We start from the raw sequence: 21,774 nt of genomic DNA, 5'->3' as shown, positions 1-21,774 counted from the left end.
CCGTATTCAGGGAGCACCTGGCCGAGAAACTAGAAGAGTATGTGGAAATCAATAAGGGATCAGTTGAAAAATGGAGCACTCTCTGGGAAGCATTGAAGGTGGTGACAAGAGGAGAGGTGATAGCTGAGGCGGGTGGAATTAGGAAGCAACTAAGAAAGGAGTTAGAAGCCAAGGAGGAAAAGATCAGGCACCTTGAAAACAATTCCCCTCCCACAATTGAGACAGAGATCAAGCTGAGGGAGATCAGGGAGGAATGCAGAACCGCATGGGAAAGGCTCTCGAAATTTGACTTCTCCACTCGCACCATGAGAGCTCACAAGGAGGCAGATAAACCAGGCAAGATACTAGCCTGGCTATGCCGGAAGGAACATCCAAAGCGGGCCCTTACAGCGATCAGGGACGATAATGGCACAGTCCACAGAACACAGCAAGCAATAAATGAGGTCTCCACCGACTTCTATGCCGAACTGTATGCTCACAATGACCAAATTCCTGAAGCAGACATAAGAGACACCCTGGAAGAAGTCGGCCTACCAAAACTGAATCAGGAGCAAAGAAAATTGCTAGGAGAGGACATTACTATCGAAGACATAACCGAATCGATTAGATCCCTCTCCACATGCAAGACCCCTGGAACCGACGGCCTTACCCCTGAGTTCTACAAGGCATACGGAGAGATCCTGTCCCCCATACTGTATGAAGTCTATGCGGAGGCATTTGAGACGGGCACACTACCAGGCACCATGAGAGAAACCCTCATAGTGCCAATGCTCAAACCTGGCAAACCGCCTGAAAAATGTGACTCATATCGCCCACTCGCACTTCTAAACTACGATAGCAAGATACTTACGACCATACTGGCCAAGAGGCTCTCAAAGGTGATGGGTTCCCTGGTTCACGTAGACCAATGCGGCTTTGTCCCTGGACGCAACACTACAGCCAACCTAAGAAGGCTCCAGCACATAATGGCACAAACAGAGGAAAGCAAAGAAGACCTAGCGGTACTCTCGCTTGATGCCATTAAGGCTTTTGACTCGATCTTCTGGGAGTGGCTAATCGAAACCTTGAGAGAGTTTGGAATGGGTGAACACTTTATCCGATGGGTCAACGTACTCTATAATAACCCGATGGCAAGAGTCAAAACAGGGGGCATGGTGTCAGGGGCCTGGGCTATCCAAAGGGGGACCAGACAGGGATGCCCGCTCTCACCAATGCTATATATCCTAGGTCTGGAACCAGTAGCAATTTATTTCAGGAAACAGTTATTCGACGCGGGCGTAAGCATCGCCGGTACAGACAACATCATCTCCCTGTACGCAGACGATGTTCTCTTATATCTTCGTGACCCTCAGACGAATGCCCCGATAGCTCTAGATATCTTAGACAACTTTTCGAAATACTCAGGCATAAAGTTCAGCCGGCAGAAATCATCCGCCTTCCCTCTGGCTGGCCTCAGGGGAAAGAGCACAGAAGAACTCCCGAGATTGGAATCCAGTGGCAAACAGAATCCTTCCGCTACCTGGGCATCACCATTAAGCACACACCAATCTCCACTCATGAAAGCAACACTGAAGCCGCATTATCGGGGGTACGCAGATCCGCCAAATTTTGGTCGAAACTTCCGCTTTCGGTGATGGGCAGAGCCGCAATATCCAAGATGATAATATTGCCCAGATTCCTCTATTACTTCACCAATATAACATTTTACATTCCCCCATCCTTCTTTAGGAAGCTGGAATCCATGATCAAAGATTTTCGATCCAGGCACAAGCTTGCACTGAACATCCTCACACTTCCCTACTCCGCAGGCGGTATCCAACTACCGGACTTCAGAAGATACTATCTAGCGGCCCAACTAACACATGTCGCCAAATGGCTGAGCGACGAGCCCTCAGCTGAGACAAACCTCCTCTCCCAACTAACCTCACCCCTACACCCTAAAGAACTGATATGGAACAACAAAATGGGGCCTCCCGACCCGCCCATAATAGTACAGGTGGGTCGACAGGTGTGGAAAAAGGTTAACTCTATGCTGGGGCTGCAACACTCGTACTCACCCGAAACCCCCATCCTAGCAGACATGTGTAAAGTCCCCGGCGACCTATCAACAATGAGGAGATGGGAAAACTTCGGCATCTACACGTGGGGAGATATGTTTGAGGAAGGGCAATTCAGGGACTTCGAATCATTGCAAGAGAACGAGGGGATCACCCTGAGCCACTACTTATGGTACCAAAAGGTGAAATTTATCGCCAAGGAGAAATGGGATGTGTGGCCCGAGGAGCCTGAAACACATGCCCTGATCCAGGAGATGTACGGAGTAAACGATGGCTGGAAACCAACATCAAGGCTATATGCCCAAATAAACGATAGGCCCAACCCAAGAAGCACACGTTTGAAAGAGAGATGGGAATCCGACTTAGGGACCGAAATTACGGAGGGGGAATGGTCGAGAGCCCTAGCATACCCGAAGGAGATATCTAGGAACGCAAGATTCAGGCTAATACAACTCAATGTCCTCTATAGGACCTACATGTCTCCACATAGAGTTTCTACCTTCAATGACAGAGTCAACCCAACATGCCCATGGTGCTCCTCTGACCATGCTGACATGATCCACATGTTTTGGACTTGCCCTAAGTCTCAGAAACTGTGGTTCGCAGCCGAACAGACCTGCAGGAAAGCTGGCCTTGAGGCATATGATTGGACTCCGAAAGAGTGCCTCCTAGGCACCTACCCGAGACTGGGCAAAATCAAACACTTAGTGAAGCTAATGGACATAGCATGTGTGCTTATAAAGAGAATGGTCGCAATGGCCTGGAAATCCTCAGCAGGCCCCAGGTACGAACCTTGGATCAGGGAGATGGAAAGATGGACGGCAGCAGAAACCAGAGCATGGGAGGAAGGGAACAATCGGGGCGGCGAAGACCCGAGCACCACACTGGAGGCCTGGAAGACCCTTCTGAGAGACATGATCTTCTCGACGAGCTATAAACCTCCCTGAATCAACCCTCCACAACCGGCAAAATGGCATAACCCAAGCACAGTAGCATCCATTTTACACCCACTTCCCCCCCCTATGTGCCATGGACACCAGCCAGAGCCCAATGGAGTGGAGACTGGGGTTCATCTACGGAAATGAGGACTATAACCACACAGAGTTCAAAGGACAGTCACTGTTACTACTGTTACTTGTTCTGTTTTCTTTCTTTTTCGTTCCTTCTCTGTTTATTTTGTTTGTTGTTTAACAACACCTGTGCCTTGTAAGACATAAGAGATTTGTAATTCATGCATAGACATAAAACACGATTGTACTGGTTGGAAATATAACGATGAATCCCAAATGCCAATAAAAACATTTTAAAATAAATTAGTGATGATTCTTAAACCAGCGAAACAGACGCTGGACTGTCAGTGTTACCGAGAGCTGGCGATAAGAGGAATCGGCAGTGGCGTAACCGCGAGAGTGTCAGGGTGGGCAGCGGACCCGTGCAAATACGCAGAGACCATCAGAGGGAGGCTGTTCAAGATAACGCGGCTCCCTGGTGTGACGAATTCTAGGTTATTGTGCTGCTTCCATGGGGAAGGCCCTTTCCATGAGCCCAGGGAGGTGAGGCCACTACCCGATAGTCCCCCTGGGGGTGATACCCCACTCTCATGGGGAGCAAGAACTGAAGAACAGGTTTTTCCCAGGAAAGTGAGGAACTGTTTTCCTTTTTGGCTGAACATTCAAACAGTGAACAGTTAACTACATATTCTTTTCACAAAGAACGGTGCCTTGGAGTCTACACCCAGATTGAGAGAAGCCTCCTTTTGGGTTAATGAGACATTCAGTTTTAATTTGCTAGTTTGTAAATGTGAGCGACGGAAATGGATTTAGACACAAGACGATGGTCATTTACTTTACCCTATTGTGACTGGGTCCTTTAATATTTTTGTTGAGGTAGCCATTTCTATTTCCTTTTTGTAAAGCTCTAGTTTGTTTTATTTTGGTGAGGCAACACCAGCCATTTTCCTGTCCTGGCTTGTTTTACCACACAAAGTGTCTTTTTGAACCCTGGACTTTGGACCAGGGTGTGGATAGTGAGCCGCACTGAGTGGTAAAGAGTTGCTAAACATGCCATTATGGCTTGAGTGACTTGCCTTAGTAAGTGAATGCTAGTTGTGGTGACCTAGGATGAGAAGCTTGACATGGGTTGTATGGTTTCGGCAATAAACCTTTGCCTGTCTCTTCTGCAACCAAACTAATACTCTGCTCTGTCAGGAATTCTGTTCTGTCCAAAAGAAACATACTGATGCGAACTTCTAAACTATCCCTACAGCTAAGGTGTCTATCTGCCACTTTTACTCCCTAGAATTGGGCAAATACTACAAAAAAATAAAAAGAGGGAGTAAAAATACTTCCAACAAAAATAGAAAACAAACGCATATGAGCCTGCCCTCTACTTTGTCCCACACAACTCCATGGATACGTTTGGGCCAGTAGTACACTTAGTGCCACAGGGAGAAACTACTATTACTGCTTTAATGTTTACTTTTGCATGAGTAACTAGGTGCATACATTTATTACAAAAACATTTCTGTTTCACAGTTCACTCTTCTAATTTACTCCCATTGGGAATGGAACTTACTTTGTTACTCCCATAAAAATAATTTTACTCTCAACTGGAAAAAATAGGGAATAAAATACTTGCACTTCAAAATCTTATCTGGAGCACTGCCTACCACTAAAACACAAATTTCCAAAAACAACAAAACCACATGATAGGAGAATGCCTCCCTTCTCCTTACTTATGTCATAGCCCTGCGGTTGTAACTCCCTTCTTCGTAATCAGTTTCTGGTGTCTCGATGCTCTCTCGGAAAGCTTTCAAAGGATATTGGTTTCTGCTTATTCGTTTTATTTGGTTCCCTTTTCCCCAAATTACTAGTGCAAGGAACGCTTGGTGGAACTAGTAACAGACAAAAGTGACCACAGTTCGATGGTGTTTATTGAACTTTTGCCAGGCTGTGATAAATGCCTATCTAAACCTAAATCTACAGATGGGAGCAAGCTACGACCATCAAATAATAATAATGCAGTCCTAGTGGAGTCTTGTCAAATTAAAAGAGCTTATACTAAAAAAAACTATTGCCAATCCTTACCACTAAGTTACAAATAATGCGGAGTAATGTTCATGGAAAAGAAAAGTGTTCACAAAATAAGTCTGGAAGATTGGGTTGTTGGCCTCCCTCCCCATGTTTTAGCACGGGGCAAGGCGGTTCACCCAAGCAAAGCACAAATTCTGGCTTCTGCGGGACAAGGATACAGTTCCATTTTCTCAGTTCACTGCCTTATATGTCCAAGCCTCTTTGCTTCTCGCAAGTCTCTTAACTCTGAGTGCCTGGTGTACAAGAAACGTGCAAATGTTCTTTTCTCTGGATCCCCCTCTTCTGGGCTCAGATCCCCGTCAAACAATATTCAAGATATTCTTTCTTGCGTTACTTCCGGTTCACCCCGGATCCCTCTCAGCCAGGCTCAGATCCCTTTCATTCACTCAATTAGTCTCCCTAAGCCGGGCTCAGACCTATTGTGATGTGCATTAAACTATCAAATATTTTCGAATGTGCGTGGGATTTGGCTTCACCCGATGCACTTAGATCTCAATATTCCTTTTCTCATACTCCGCATCAGTTGGCTACCTAACCGAGACTTTCGAATGAGCACCCACGTGGTGCCGAACCTCTGTCCATGGTATCGTTTCCTAGCCTCCTGCAGTTCAGTCACTCCGACTCACCGGCTGTGCTGTCTTTACTGGTGCTGCTTTGTTCGACAACATTTTCGGTCAGGTGCTGCTCACCTCCTTTCAAGCTCTCAAAGTTCACTAAAAAGGCTTCCCTCAGCCATGCTCGAGCCTCCTTTCAAAATTCACCCAAAAAAAAGGTTTTGCACTTTGCTAATTTTTCTCCCACTTCACAGCTCCCCAAAACAGCATTTTCTGGCATTGGGAGCTGCAGGAGCTAAAGGGGATGTTGATCTGAGGTCAGCTTCTCTCCAGCTGGCCATCAGAGACCTGGGCTAGCCTGCCTGGCCCCAGGGAGGAGACTTGCTGTGGGTATCGCCAGGCAACCCCAGCTGCCGCTGGTCTGTCCTTCTGGAGGTACAGCTCACTCTCAACGGTGCAGTCTCCTCTGAACTCACAGGGCCAGTGTCGGGGAGGTTTTCTCTTCCTCCAAGTCTCCCAGGGCCTCTGCAGCTCTTCTGGTCTTCCTCTGGCTTCTTACACCTTCCAGCATACCCAATTCGCTCAAAATGTGCTTTCTTGCTCTGCCTTTTATGCTGCCTTGGAGAGTTAAGTGAAGTCCGCTGTGAGTAATTACAATTCAGTGCCTGACCCTGCCTGATCTCATTAGCGGGGCAACATGAGGGTGGTTCATGGTAGTCTTTACCTCTGTTTCGTAGGGTGTTTTATACGGGTAATCTTTACTACTCCCAATCGCCTCTTCTACACAGTACTATGTGAAGTTGGGGTGGGGGAGGTTGATGTGTGTTTGGAAATGTCAAAAAAAGGTAAAGGGGTTGTGCGATTGTGGATAATTGCAAGAAAGGGGATACTGCGTCTCGCTGTTGGGTGTGTCTGTCTCACTCCCCGAGGATCTCTCACTCGAGTAATCCTCCCGCACGTGTTCACCCCCAGGGTCTGGATCCAATGGCGATGGCCATGCCCTGGCCACCTGAGCAAAGGATCCCTGGGGTCTGGGCAGTGACACCTTCTGGTTTTTCACACTAGACTGAGGAAAATAGTTATTTTCTCAACCCATGAGAATGTCTCCTTTCTCCTGGTTAGCAGTCTCTTAAAGTTCAGGTTCCCTCAAAGTTGGGCGGCTTCGATGCTCTTGGAGACTTGGTTCTGCTTATCAGGCTTCTTTGGATCCCTCTTTTCCTAAATTATTAAGCCGGGATTGAGTTGTTCCTCAACCCAGAAAAATGACTCCATTCTCCTTGTTAGAAGTTGTGTTAAAGGATACCGCGCATCTATCGCCACCAGAGTGGTCCCCTGGCGCTCTGGCAGATCTGAAAAGCAAGAGTATAGGGTAAGTTAGTAGGACTGAGCGGGAAAAAATGATGTGCTGTTGGCAGCTTCAGTTCGGTTTACACTGAGCGTAGGTGTGATATTTTTTTTTTTTTGGGTCGGTAGTTGATATGTGTGGTTTGTTTTGTTGTTGTGGAAGTCTCTCTATGCTCTGATTTCACAAAGTTCCAGAACTATCACAGGACTAGGAGAGTGACTCCCTTCTCCTAGTTTACGCCCGGTTTTCAACAGGTTTTCCCTGAGTTACTTTAATTGCAAATTCGTCATTAATTCTTTGTGTTAACTTCAATTGAACACTATGCCTCAACTTGCCCGTATGGTGCAAGGCTCTCCGAGCCCACCTTGTCTCTTAGCCGTATGACTGATATTCTTCAGACTGCTCCCAGCGGGACGAGGATGAGGCTTCCTGAGTCCTTCTTGACTCTTCAGTACCACAGTATTATGGAACTGTCCAGGGAGTTGCCTCATAAAATGATCTACTACTCTCTTGTCTTGTTTCTCTTTCTCAATTTTTTTCAGCCCCCTCCCGGTCTAATCACTGTTCCTATTACCTTCTCTCTGGGAACTCTTCACCGGTTTCGCCAGGGGTCGTAGGCTCGTTCCTTCTCTTTCTTCGTTTGCTCTTCTTCGGTCCGCTTGAATTTGCAGTCTGTTTCCGTTGGCTGTCTGGGCGCAAGATGCAGACAAGCGGTCCACTCGTTACAGGTTGTGTAGCCACCATGGTTCCATAGTAGACTAGTGTTGCTGCTCTGTGTAGTTTTTGGAGCGCACATTCCACCCACCACAGGTCACGTCACCACCACACTGATTCTCAGCTACAAGGCAGTCGATACGAGGTTTGCGGTAACCCACTGGTAGAACCAGCAAGTTGCTGCCAACACCATTAACGCCGTCTGATATCCCGGTGCCACCAGGATATCACAACTGGGGGTGGTACAGTAAATTCCCATTCCCGTGGAGTCCACTAGGACTCCACAGGATGGGTTCACTGAATCCCTGGCACCTTTGCTAACGATGAGGGTGCTTCAGTGACAACCATGCCTGTAGGGACCTGAAAACCCAGCAGGCCTGACCTGCCGGGGATCCATGACCCCCTACCAGCATTGTCGTAGTATGGCGGTCCGGAAAGGGTGCCGGTAGCAAGCACCTGAATTTCCGGACTGCCAGACTTGGCATGAGGCCCATAGTCTTGGACTTTATCCTGTGCAAGGAAGGTTTGGGGGTTGGGAGATAAAGGGGCTGTGCCCTGGACTCATGTCCTTCTCCCCACTAGGGGAGTCCCTCCCCATGATATCCTCCTGTATGTTACCACCCATAGGGGGAATATCGGTGGAAAGGCTCTCCTCTCTGGGGAGAAGTGATGCCATCTGAAGGATCGTCACATAGTCCTGGGATTTAGTGATGCCGTTTGTTGCTCCGTTTGATCATTTAAGAGGATGCTTTTAACTAAATTGAACTTTTGACATTTTCCCTTACAGAAAATGTAATAATAATTCTGCAATTGTTTTAATATCTTTACAGGAATTTAATGTTGTGGTGTTTTTTATTAACAAGAAACGTGAAGAACGGTAAGCTTTCTTTTTTTTCCTATTCTTTATATACAAGTGTATTGTAGATAAACGTTGCTTGACTGAAAGTCTTGTAAAGAAGCCTTTAAATTACCCATAGATTTGTTTTTCATAAAAGTGCAGTACCATCAGTGAATTGTTGCAATGTGCCTTTGCCATCATAGAATATATCTGAGCTGGTTAATTTGCCTCTAGATTTTAGCAAAACTATTCTTTTTAACTATTATCAATTGCAAGCATGCCCATGTTTAGAGATTTTTTATGTGATGATTTCAAATCGCGCTATGCGTTTTTGTAGTTAAAACACGCTTCCTTGTAGTTGCTCTGGTGACTGCACCTTGTTCTAATTAGAACTCAGTACATGGATTGCTATGTGATGTTTGTGAAATTAGTACGATTCTGGGAAGTAAACTAGTGTTATTTTAGCAGAAATTGACATTGGGCAACTTTTTCTCAAACAACCAACAGCAAATCATATTACTATTGAACGCTTTTTATAGATGAACGGTAAAGGCCTGTTGACAACACTGTCAGTTGGACTGTGTCAGGTTGAGATTAATTATCTTTTTTAACACGCTTAATACCAGAGACCAGTCTCCAAGCGCAAGGACCGGGATTCGAACCTGTGTTGCTCTGCATTGTCTTTCTTCCAAGATAGATGCGTTGCCTGTAATCTATCCTCCCCACCCTACTTTCAAGATTCAGATGTATCTATTTGAATGGATTGTGTCCTCCCACATATTCCTCAATTTATGATATTCGTATCCTTCCAGCATTGCTGCTTCGGAAAAAAAATTCTCGGCAGAGGGCACTGTGCACAAGGTCGTGGCTTCGATGTCCCTTGACGGGCTCCGTACCGACGTCACCATCAGTATAAATGGCTTGTGTCGCGCCCGTTGGCTTCAGTTCAGTTTTTCCGATTGCTTCGCTCTGGAACGGGGCGCTTCAAAATTTTCTTCAGAAAATGTCGTCGTCTTCCACCCCTTCTCCCAAGACAGGGTTAAAAAAATGTATTGACTGCGGATCGAAGGTGTCGATTACAGATCCTCACCGCATTTGTCTTAGGTGCCTAGGTTCAGACCATCAAACCGACGACTGTGACTCCCGTCAGTCGACTGACGGAGAAGGCCCTTCGTGAGAGGTGAGAGGAAAGGTAAACTGGCGGTGGGGCGGGAAGCTTCCAAGCCCTCCTGGAAGGCCTAGTCAAAAAGACATAGGAAGTCAAGCGATTCGAAATAGATCTCGATCTCGCAGTAGATCGAGATGCTCTTCACCTTCCTCTTCAAAAAAGGTTAAGAGGAGACATAGATCTCCCTCTTTTTCCTCGGATATATCTACCGAATTGGTACGATGCCCGACTGAGTCGGATTCCCCAAGAAAATGGGTAGAATTTAGAACGAAAATGATGGAGTTCTTTGAGAATGCGGCCTCGACCCCCTCAAAGAAGCCTCAAAAGAGCCCGACCCTACGTCAGACAACACAGTGAAGTCAGGAACTACTGTGGTAAAACCCAATAGTATGGGTGAAACTCGAAAGACTTAAGTCGACGTCAAATTGTCGGAGATTACGTGACAATCGAGTGTTTCCCTGACACCGTATAAAAAACAGAAGTCGTTCAAACCCTCGACAACTTTGTCGGCGCCGCCGGCTTCGACATCAAAGCCAAAAGCGTTTTCGATGCCTTTGTCGAAGACATTCGATATCATTGAAGGTTCCTTCGATTCCTTCAAGCCAAACTCATGAACAGGAAAGGAGATTTACATAGACTTCTTTAAGTCTGTCTTCTATTTTTGAAGAAAGTGGCTCTGAAGAAGTAGTTTCTCCTTTTGGAGTACAATATGGTACTAGCGAGGTCCCAGAAAAATTAAATCGATCCAGAATCAAAAATGAGACCTGTGTGATAACCTTCACTCTGCTAGTGGCATTGATACGTCACCTGAGATGGAGTTTGCAAAACCTGACCCTGCAGAACATGCAGATTCAGGGTACAGGAGTCTAATGAATAGAGTGGTTGAATACATGGGCTGGGGTAGAACCTCACCCACTTTTGATCAGGATGATATGACTGACATACTTGATCAGGGCCCCCAGAAGGATCCAGTTCTCCTTTTCCATAGGGCACTTCAAAGAATGGTAGAAAGAAACTGGGAAGTTCCTGATACAATTGCTGCAGTCAATAATACTTTTCCAAAGAAGTATAGAACTTCTAGTTCTGATCCTGTTTATTTAAGCAGGCATCCCACTCCATAAAGTCTGGTTATTCAGGCTGCAACTTCCTCAAGACAAACAGCATATCCATCTATCCCACTGGATAGAGAGGATAAGAAGGTGGATGCCTGGGCCCATAAGGTCTTTACCTCGGGTAGCATGGCTATCAAGTCAACTAATGTCACCTGTACCCTGGCCAGGTTCACCCATACCCTGTGGGTCTGCATTTCGGCGGCGGCTGAACATAGTCTCCAGCATGGGGTCTGCCATGGATTCACATGCTCATGAATATTCCCTGTCAGGCTGGGAATCCTCGGTAAAGAAAAAAAAAAATCAGTTTAGTTTCTGATCTGTCTTTCTTAGTAGTAACCAATCACTGGTCTCTGTGTCATACTGCCCCCAGCCAATGACTGCCCTCTCCCTAAGCCCCGCCCCTGGCAGCCATCCTCAGATTTTTACTGCACGTTCAAGTGTTGGGAGTCCTCGTGATATAGCTCTTGAGCTTTTACTGCGTTTTGCGCTTTTTCAAAGAGATTTATCTCATTTTTTCGGTTAATCGAGCCTCAAGCTCCACCGTTTCCACTTCCGATCAACGGGGACCCGTTTCGGATTTTTCTATGCCCCTCAAGGTTGAAGTTTTCGTCGAGAAACGCTTCTTGGGGGATTCCAGATGTTTTCTGAGGCCTACCTTGCGGACGAGAGGAACATGGCCCAGGACGAGGAAAGCTCGACTCCCGGCAAACTGTTCAGGATCTGCCCTGGATGCAACCTACAGAATGTGTTCAAGGAGGACGAGCATTCGAAATGCCTATACTGCCTCCACAAGGACAAAACGCACGTGGAGAAGGACTGCGTTTTGCATGAACATGTGGGATCGGACTATGAGGGATCGCTGGACCCGTCTCTCTAACTGGCTGGAAGGCAAGAGCCCAGCAGGTGAGAAGAAGTCCGAGCGGTCTTCTAAGTCCTGTGAGCGCGCCCCGGCGACGAGGGCCCAACCGAAGGAAAAGCACCACGAGTCTGCGGGCACCGGGAGCGCCAAACAGTCGGGCTCCTTGGCTGCCAGGCAGGGCGCACCTTCACCGACGCCATCAACCACAAGCCAACGCTCTGGCTCAGGGAAGAGAAAATCGGAAAACCTGGCTAAGCTTCTGGAGAGGCCCCAGTCGATCTTGAAGGAACCCGCCGAAGGGGAGTGAGACGGCGGCCCTCCCCTTAAGGAGAAGGCCTCAAGCGCACCCAAGGTGGTGAAGGCCTTGATCCCGGCCAAGGCCTCGAGTGGGAGCTTAACGTGGTGCTGACCAGGCTCATGGGGCCGCCATTCGAGCCTTTGCATTCAGCTCCATTGAAGTTCCTGTCGTGAAAGACAGCGTTCCTTGTGGCCATCACCTCTGCATGATGCGTGGGAGAGATTCATGCCCTATCCTGCAAGCCTCATACTTGACTTTTCACAATACGAGGGTGGTGCTGAGGACGCACCCCTCCTTCATGCCCAAGGTGCCGTCAGACTTCCAACTCAACGAGCCCTTGGTGTTACCAGTTTTCTTCTCGTCGCCGGCCGAGAGGACTTTGCACTCGTTGGATGTGGCAAGAGCGCTGAAGTTCTACGTGGACCGCACAAAGAGTTTTCGGAAGACGTCACAGCTGTTTGTGAACTTTGGACCTGTGAACCAAGGGAAGGCTCTCTCGAAGGCTTCCATTTCCAGATGGCTCTCCGGCTACATCATGCACTGTCACCGGTTGGCAAACCAACCGTTGCCCGTCCGTCCGAGAGCCCATTCGACCAGAGCGATCGCTGCTACCACAGGTGTGCCCTTGCTGGACATCTGCAGGGCTGCTACGTGGAGGTAGACGCACACCTTCACAAGATTCTACTGCGTCGACCGGGATTCCAGGGAGGAGTCCAGAGTCGGCCAAGCAGTGCTGCGCAACCTGTTCGCCTGAAGGTGGGCCTGGTAAGGAGGTAAGAGTTACTTAATGTTGAGTTTATGTGATACTTAATGTTGAGTCTTTGCCACCTCCCGTGGTTGTGCATGTGTGTACTGCTATGTATTCTTATATTCATGAGCATGTGAATCCATGCCAGGCCCCATGCTGGAGAAGGAACAAGTTACCTACCTGTAACTGTTGTTCTCCAGCATGGGTCTGGCATGGATTCACATGTGAACCCTCCCTCCTACCCCTCTGCGGCTCTTCACTTGGTCATACTGCCACTTTACGTGCTACCAAATCTGAGGATGGCTGCCAGAAGTGGGGTTTAGGGAGAGGGCAGTCATTGTCTGGGGGCAGTATGACCGAGAGACCAGTGATTGGTTACTACTAAGAAAGACAGATCAGAAATGAAACTGATACTGATTTTCTTTTTCTTTACCAAGTATTCCCAGCCTGACGACTGGGAATATTCATGAGCATGTGAATCTATGCCAGACCCATGCTGGAGAACAACAGTTACAGGTAAGTAAGGGAAGGCTTCCTGAATATTGTCAAAGATGGAAAGGAGGCAATGGGGGAATGTCTCCAGTCCGGACTGGATACTGCTGATAGTATCAGCAGATCCATGGCTGCAAGTACAGTGCTACAGATTTGCGTGGTTGAGGGAGTCGGGGTTTGCACCAGATGTGCAGGCCAGACTCCTCAACATGCCTTTTGGTGGCTTGAGGCTGTTTGGTAGTAAAGCTGATGAAAGCTTAGAAAAACTACAGACCTCAAAAGCGGCAGCTAAATCTTTTAGCGCCTCCATGCCACAGCCTCAGAAACCTTATTCGGGCTCATCTTCCTGGAGAGGTCGTTCTTTTCAGTACTTCCCCCTCTTTTGGTAGAGTAAGAGGATCGGCCATTCAAAGAGGCAAGAGAAATGGTGCTCGTGGTGGATGAGGAAAAAGTGCAGACCCAGCCTCAGTAACGGCATATTTGCCCCCAGCCGTTCCTGCAGCCGCCTCCAAATCACTCTGAGGCCTTATCACACAAAACCCTGGTGAGAGGCAGAATCTCTCAGCATCTGAAAGAATGGCGGGGCATTACTTCAGATGCTTGAGTACTGGAGACAGTAGCTCATGGTTACTGCCTTCCCTTCCAAAAGACCTCAGGACCAGCCACCGGGAACCAACTGTGTCAAAATTCCAGATCCGCTCCTGTTGCAGGAAATTTTAACCCTGCTAGAGAAAGGTGCAGTACAACAGGTACCAGTAGCGGAGAGAAACATGGGCTGGTACTCCCCTTAATTTCTCATTCCAAAGAAGGACAGAGGATTGAGACCCATCTTGGACTTAAGAAACTTGAGCAAGTTCCTCAGGAAGGACAAGTTCAAGATGGTCAGATCCTTCAGGCTCTCCAACTTCAAGACTGGTTGGTATCATTGGACCTTCAGGATGCTTACTTTCATGTGCCAATCTATCCCAAGCACAAAGTACCTGAGGTTCGCGGTTCTCACTTTCAGTTTCGAGTTCTGCCATTCGGGCTGACCTCCGCCTCAGGATTTTCACCAAACTGATGGCGTTTGTGCCAGCGAGTCTTGGGAGAGGGGGTATTCACGTCTACCCCTACCTGGACGATTGGTTGATCAGAGTCCGTTCTCCCGAACAAGCTCAGGAACATCTGTCAATCGCCTGTCACTTCCTTCGCAAACTGGCCTTCTCCCTCAATGTCAAGAAGTCTCACATGATACCATCCCAAAAGCTCCAGTTTATCGGAGCAGTTTTGGATACTTCCTCGGGCAAAGCCTCGCCTCCCGAGGTGAGAGCTATCCACTTTCTGCAGACGGTAACAAAGTTCCGGCATCTGCCGGCCTTCGATTTTCTGAGGTTGCTCGGCCTCATGGCATCCTGCATTTTTCTGGTGCCAGAGGCTAGATTGAGAATGAGATCCCTTCAATGGGCCCTCAGAACTCAGTGGTCCCAGTTCTCGGCGAGTATGTCGGATCTTCTGCAAGTCCCGAGCGCAGTTGCTCAGGATCTACTATGGTGGTCCTGCAACAACATCCTCAAGGGAGAATCTTTTTGGCAACCATGACTTGAGATAACAGTAGTGACAGACAGCTCACTCAAGGGGTGGGGGAGCCCACACCAACGATCTAACAATCAGCGGTTGTTGGTCTCCATCGGAGTCCAAACTACACATCAACCTATTGGAGCGGAGGGCAATCAGACTAGCGCTGAAGGCCTTCCTGCCCTCTGTACAAGGAAAGAATGTCCTGATTATGACGGACAACACAGTGGCCATGTACTACCTCAACAAGAGAGGTGGCGTAGGGTCACTACCACTGTGCAGAGGCAATGCAGCTCTGGTTCCGGGCAATACGAGAAGGAATCTCTCTATCGGCAGTTGACCTAGCCGGACAGCAGAACACAGCAGCAGACGTTCTGAGCTGGCAGAGCAGTCTCCCATGAGTGGGAGCTAGCTCAGGAAGTCATTCTGGAGATCTTCGGCCTTTGGGGAACCCCTCAAGTGGATCTGTTTGCGACCACGGTAAACAGGAAGTTCGAACAGTACTGCTCAAGGGAATTTCCTCCGAGAGGAGCTCTAGGAGACGTGTTTGTGGTGGACTGGAACTTCTGTACGCGTTTCCTCTAGTCCCTGTGATTCCTCAAGTAATCAGGAGGTTGAGAAAGTTCAGGAAAACCTTGATCCAAATTGCCCCGGATTGGGCCAGGAGGATGTGGTACCCGGACCTCCTGGACATGTCCATCTGCCTTCCAATACGTCTTCCGCAAAGAGAGGATCTTCTCTCGCAAGAGGAAGGTCGGGTTCTCCATCCAGAGGTCAAGACACTCCACCTTCACGCATGGTTTCTGAGAGGTTGAGATACAAAGATTGGGATCTTCCGGGTGACGTAATGGAGATTTTGCTCTCGGCCAGAAGGCCAGCAACAAAATCTTTGTACCGGTGTCGTTGGAACAAATTCAGTAACTGGTGCAAAGGTAAGGATGTGGACCCTTTTCAATGTGGCACCCCAGTGCTCTCTTTCCTATTGCATCTAGCCAATCTGGGGCTCCAGATCGGAACAATTAAAGAATATCTAGCTCCGCTGTCCCATTTTCAAGTGCTCCTCGGAAGAGGTTTCTTTCTACAAAATTCCATTGATAATGCAATTTCTGAAAGGCCTTACTAATGTATGCCCTCCAGTCCCTTTTCATGTCCCAATTTGGGATTTAAATCTAGTACTTAAGTTTCTAACTTGTATACCTTTTGAGCCTCTGCACTCCTGTCCCTTGAGGCTTATAACATTGAAGCCTGTCCTCCTTGTGACCTTAACATCAGCCCGCAGGGTTAGTGAACTACAGGCTCTCTCATGTAAACCTCCATATACCACTTTTTACAAGGACAAAGTGGTTCTTAAGGTTAAACCATCTTTCTTACCAAAAGTAGTTTCTGACTTCCACTTGTCACAAAAATAATTTTACCAACATTCTATCCTCCTCCACATTTGGGCAAAGAAGAGGAGAAACTGCTTAGAATGGACCCCAAAAGGTCTCCGTTTTTACATTTCAAGAATGTCAAAATTGCGTCAAAAAGACCAACTTTTTGTGGGTTATAGAGGTAATAAATTGGGATTAGCAGTGACAAAACCGACTATCCCGCTGGATCATTCTGGCTATAATTGGGTGCTACAGATTGGCGGGAAAGGACCCACCGGATGGGCTTCGAGCCCATTCCACTAGGGGGGTGGCTACTTCTGCGGCTCTGAAGAGGGGAGTCCCTGCAGCAGATATTTGTTCAGCAGCAACATGGGCATCAATGCATACCTTCATCAAGCATTATTGCTTAGATGCATCTTCCTCCAATGAGGGTTTATTTGCCAAGGCGGTAGTTCATTCCGTCCATGAGAACAATAACTGGTACTCCCACCTACAAAATTACCACTGGTATAAGCCTGCGTTCCTTAGCAGCCTCCTGCGTCGATTTTGACATGTTTTTTTCCCCTTTGGGGTCAGTCCCACTCCAGAGCCAATCCCCAGCTCTGCCTCCCTCTGTCTTGATTTTTTTCTCCCCATCCATCCTCCCCCAACTTATCTGCGGTTTCACCGCCTGCTCCTGCCTGATGTGATGACCACCAGCAACTTTGAAAGGGGACTACGTTGGAGTGGCAGCCATCTTTCTTTCCAATGGAATTGGGCATACGCTGTCATTGCGCACCCAATTCCATTAAACCAAAACTATTAGCACCTGGGAGTGAGCCGAAGTCCTAATAGCGTGAAGCACCTGGTTGGGGGTGCCGGCTGGCCGGTAACAGCCCCAAGCCGTTGCTTTGATCTGGTACACCATGGTATGGGTTAGTGGGCCATTATCACCAAAACCCGTTCCCCTTCTGGGTGCTTAACACTATATTATGAGCAGAATTGGAGCCTTCACAAATCACTCAGCAGTCCTAAAATGTATCTTTCATTTAATATATACAAAATCGGGCCTTCACAGATGCTTAAAACACATACTGGTTTATTTCTATTTCAGCTCCACTCAGTACATGTTCCACATATAAAGCTTTGCAAGTATGTGCTCCTCCACTCTGCTTTTACTTTTGAAATGTAGCCTGATATGGGATTTAACCATATCGAGTGATTGCAGTAAGTTATATTATATTTCCAATATAACATTGGTATGAATATGTAACAACCCTTGTTAAAAGTAGTGCTTCTTTATTTTATAAGTGCCGAGAAAGCATATATACTTTTGACAGTCTGTGTTTGTAGTGATGTGTGCTAAGTTGCTTCAGTGAAGTGTAACTTTCGTGACCTCACTTTACAGAATGCATTTAAAAATGGCAATACTATAAATGACAGTGCCTCTTTATATCGTGAAATAATACAATGATGGGTGCCCACTTTTAAAGCACGTCATCTCCCCAAAATCTTTGTTTCCAACAGCTTGGGTTATCTCAATCTGGAATCGTTTTGATTAAATCTCACAAAATGGAGGCATGGGCAGTAGTGCTCCCGCAGGGGTGCATCGGCTTCAATTCATTAATTATCTATATGGGGCAGGGTAAAGCATTTCACTATATGAATTCTATACTTTCTGATGTCCTTTAAGGTGTTCTTTGAAGTTTTTTACTCCATGATGGCTTGGAAAAGGAGTATGGGCCTCATTACAAGTTTGCCGGTATCCCTCTGGTAATTCCTGTGGGATACCGGCAAACGCTAACACTCTTACCGGCACTTGTCTGCCGGCATTGCCAGCAGATTACAAGTGAGCGGTTTAAATTGTAAATCCCCATTCCATGGAGGCCTATAGGACTCCATGGGGGGATTTTGCTGTTAAGGGTCAGATTTACCTCCAGCTCTTACCTGGAGATAAATCCTCCACCTCTACCAGCAAAGTTGTAGTTGTCCGGTTAAAGTGCTGGTAAACATTGTTACCAGCACTTTTACCGTGTACCGGCCACTTTATAATGAGGCCCTATATCTTTGTAGGTCTGTATATATAAAAAAAAAAGGTGTTTGTTTGGCACTGGTATAAAAGCTTTGTCCTTTTGGTCACATATATAAATTCACCAATATTTCAAAATGTTCTGTTCGGAAGTAGAACACTTCCCCGATTGGTGTCTAAATCATGGATTTGTGGAACACCAACCTTTTTGCCATCTTTTTATATTCATTTTAATCAGGGCTCCACCCACCTCATCCCTACAACCTGAACTGTCCTAATCTTCTCCCCTGTGCCCTGAGTGCTAAGTCCATTCTAAAAGTGAATGCATTGTGATTCTGACATTGTAATACACATTGGGGATTCATCTTGTCGACAAATATGTAGAATCCTTTTGGCTGCAGTTCAAAATTCTTCTTGCTGATGCACGTGTCAGCTGAGCAATGACTTGAAAGCAAATGCATAATATCCAAGAATGGCAGAAGTTTATTATAAGTTGTGGACTTTTTGGAGTCCCTGTATTTATAGGTTGAATCTTTTGTTTTTTGGATAGATGCAAGCAAATATACACTAGCCAAAGGCAGTTGGTAGTAATTTGCAGGGCGCTAATGCCTCTGAAACTCTTACATATGCTTTTCAGGAAGAAAACATTTTTGTTGGCATACAGTTATAGGTAAAGGTAGTTTTCGGGTTTTTCATTATTGCATAGAGTTTATATATATTTGGTTCTTGTTTGGTATGTCGGGCGAACAGACTTCTAATGTCATGGTAGAGAAACATCAATTTGTCCATCACGTTTGTCTAATTATCGGTCCAAACGCCACACACACACCTTCCTGGTTTGAAGGTTTACGTGGGCTTATTCTGCACTATGACTACCTTCTAGGACACTTTTGGAATTGTTTATAGTTTGGACCCCACTGCTCTTTACCCTAACTAGCATCTTATGATTTGGCCGATGTTTCACTCTCATTGGAAATTGGTTGAGGTCATTGAGTACTTAAAAGAAATAAAAATGAAAGCATTCATTCATATCTCTTTTGTTCCATTATTTAAATTCTTGAACAAATTGTAGAATTTCTGGTTTAACCATTTTTATAGCATCTTTTATGTGTCTACTATTTGTCTATCTTAAGTTCTGATCCCACTGTTTTAGTAAGCCACTCCATGTGAAGCCTAGTTTCAAGAGTAAATTGTGCTTGCTGTTCACTGCTAACTGTGCCTTTTTCAAATAAAGGCATAATTTCTCTTTATTTTGTAGTCCTCTTATCGAACCACGAGATTTCTGCTTGGGGACTTTAAAAAACATCTCTTATCCTTTACTGTTCAGGAGTTCTTTGCCTCACATTGGAGCCAATGCCCTGTGCATAGGGCTTGCATTTGACTGCATTTAACCTAAACTGGCAACTCCTGTATGGTCATAACAATATTGCACAACTTTTGCCTTTTCAACCCTACATGTGAAGCAGGACTTTCCTGCCTCTTACCTTGATGATGTGACAACCTTTCTCTTTCCCCTATTAATGACGCTTCCATTGACTGTGCTTTTACTGACTTTGACTGTACACTTGGGACTCCATTTGACCAACACTATGCTGCTTGCACATTCATACCTTTCCGCTGCTTGCACATTCAGACCTTTCCGTCCTCCGCCTTGGATCACCTCTGAAATTCAGACCCTCTCAACAAATATACCCCATCACCTACAATTTTGCTGTAATTAGAAACCTTACCTACTTGCCTATAAATGTTAACTTGCTACTCTAACCTCTGCCAAATCCTCCTACTTCACATATCTAATCTCCTACCCTTGCAAACACCCAGGCAAATGTACCCTCCAATCTTTGCTCATACCTCCCAACCCAATATCCATTCCATTTTGCTATTGACATTGCTAACTACTTTTTCCTCAAAAATGTGTCCCTTTTTCAGAGCCCTCAGCGCAGTCTCCCTTTCCAACTCTCCCCTGTCCATCGCCCTCCACCTCTTCTACTCTCGACTCCTTCTCCCCTTACTCTCATTTTTGAATTTCCACCCAACAGTGTCCCTTACTCTCCTTTTGAATTGCCACCCAACAGTGTCAACCCATCTTGCGCTCCTATTGACCCTTTTGCTCTTAAATGGTAAAAGTCTCAATCACTTGCCCTCATCTCTCTGAGCTCTTTAACCTATCTCGCCGCTGCACTCTTCCGTGCCTCCTTCAAGTCTGCAACTGTCTTACCCATATTGAAAAACCCTTTGCTGACCCAAACATCCCGGCAAGTTTCCCTCCTTACCAATTAATCAAAAGTCCTTGAACGGGTGATCTTCGACCGCATCACTAAGTACTTTGAGGCTAATGGCCTTGAAGATCCAGTTCAATCTGGCTTGTGAGAAACTCATGGTGACAACAAGTAAGACACAAGTGATCTGTTTATTGACAATGAATTCGGTATGCAGGTTGGAAAATCGCCCATTCTAAACCTAAATCTAGGATGGGAGCAAGTGTCGACCATCAAATGAAAAATAAGGCAGCCCTCCTGGCGTTGTCAAAATAAAAATGCCTATACTAAGAAACCTATTGCTAAACCTCACAACTAATACAAAAAGGGGTGTGGGATAGTTCTCAAGGAAAGAAAGAAAGAAAGAAGTGTTCACAAAAAATGTCAGAATGCGGTAGCTTGGGTTCTTTTTCCCTGCGTTTTGGACACTGGGTAAGATGGGAGCTCGGAGCACAGTTAAGTCTCTGGCTTCTCCAGCGTGAGACGACGGGTCCAATGGCAGTTCTCAGGATCGTTGATGGCCAAGTCTCGTTTCCTTAGAAAGTCTCTTGCCTTCGGGGCCTGATGAGCTCCAAAAACAAAAGATCCTTTAACAAATATAAGTTGGTTCCAATTCTCACTGGGTGTTGGGTTCATCCCTGGGTCCCCTCAACCATTTTCACTCTCATATCACAGGGGTGGCGATTTCACCCCTGGGTCACCCTCTTCTGGGCGCTGACCCTTCTCGTATCGTATTCCAAAATATGCCACTGTTTCTTAATCCAACAACTTTGGGTGACTGCTTCACTCACCTCTCTTCTCATCTTCTCGGGTGATGGCTTCACCCCTGGATCTCCCTCGGTCGGGCTCAGACCCCTCTTGACTTTCTTTTCACTTTATTCTCAAGTGTTATGGGATTCACTTCACTTCCCTTGCTTTCTCTCAATGTGGGATTCACTTCACTTGCTTTCAAAGTGCTTGTAGATCAAAGTCTTTCGATTGTACAGGGATTTTGCTCGACCCTCTGTATGACCGCTTTGACCTATTTCGCTGGCCTTCTGGTACTTGTAGTTTCTCTCCTATGGGGCTCGACCAGTGTGTCTCGAATTGGCACCCACGTGGTGCTGCTTTCCCTTTGCAACTGGTCTCCCCTTTCACCCTTTTACAGTTCATTCAAAGTTTGTTAAACTTGGTTCAAACATGTCCCTTTGCGCTTCTTATTCAATACAGCCTGGTTCTTATCGATTCTCCCCTCGACTCACCGGCTGTGATGAACCACTTGGCTATTGCCTCTTTGGAGTCGAGGCCGGTACCACCAGCGTGGGAGC

At 46.6% G+C, this 21,774-nt stretch overlaps 1 protein-coding gene across 4 annotated transcripts in view; it reads left to right on the top strand.

Moving 5' to 3' along the window:
* Positions 1-21,774, top strand: part of LOC138504521 (uncharacterized) — a 263,829-nt gene that overhangs the window by 230,600 nt on the left and 11,455 nt on the right. For all 4 annotated transcript variants that reach the window (XR_011279858.1, XR_011279857.1, XR_011279856.1 and 1 more), the window contains one exon: positions 8,593-8,639. Coding sequence is in view for 1 of the 4 variants with exons in the window: in XM_069625073.1 (XP_069481174.1) it covers positions 8,593-8,639 (47 nt within the window). In the remaining 3 variants the exon portion in view is untranslated. The remainder of the gene's footprint in view (positions 1-8,592; positions 8,640-21,774) is intronic.

This window comes from Ambystoma mexicanum, chromosome 11, assembly GCF_040938575.1.
Source record: "Ambystoma mexicanum isolate Mex_15411 chromosome 11, UKY_AmexF1_1, whole genome shotgun sequence".
Classification (NCBI taxonomy): Eukaryota; Metazoa; Chordata; class Amphibia; order Caudata; family Ambystomatidae; genus Ambystoma; species Ambystoma mexicanum.
Note: the sequence above shows the minus strand (reverse complement) of the source record. Positions and strands in the feature narration are given on the sequence as shown.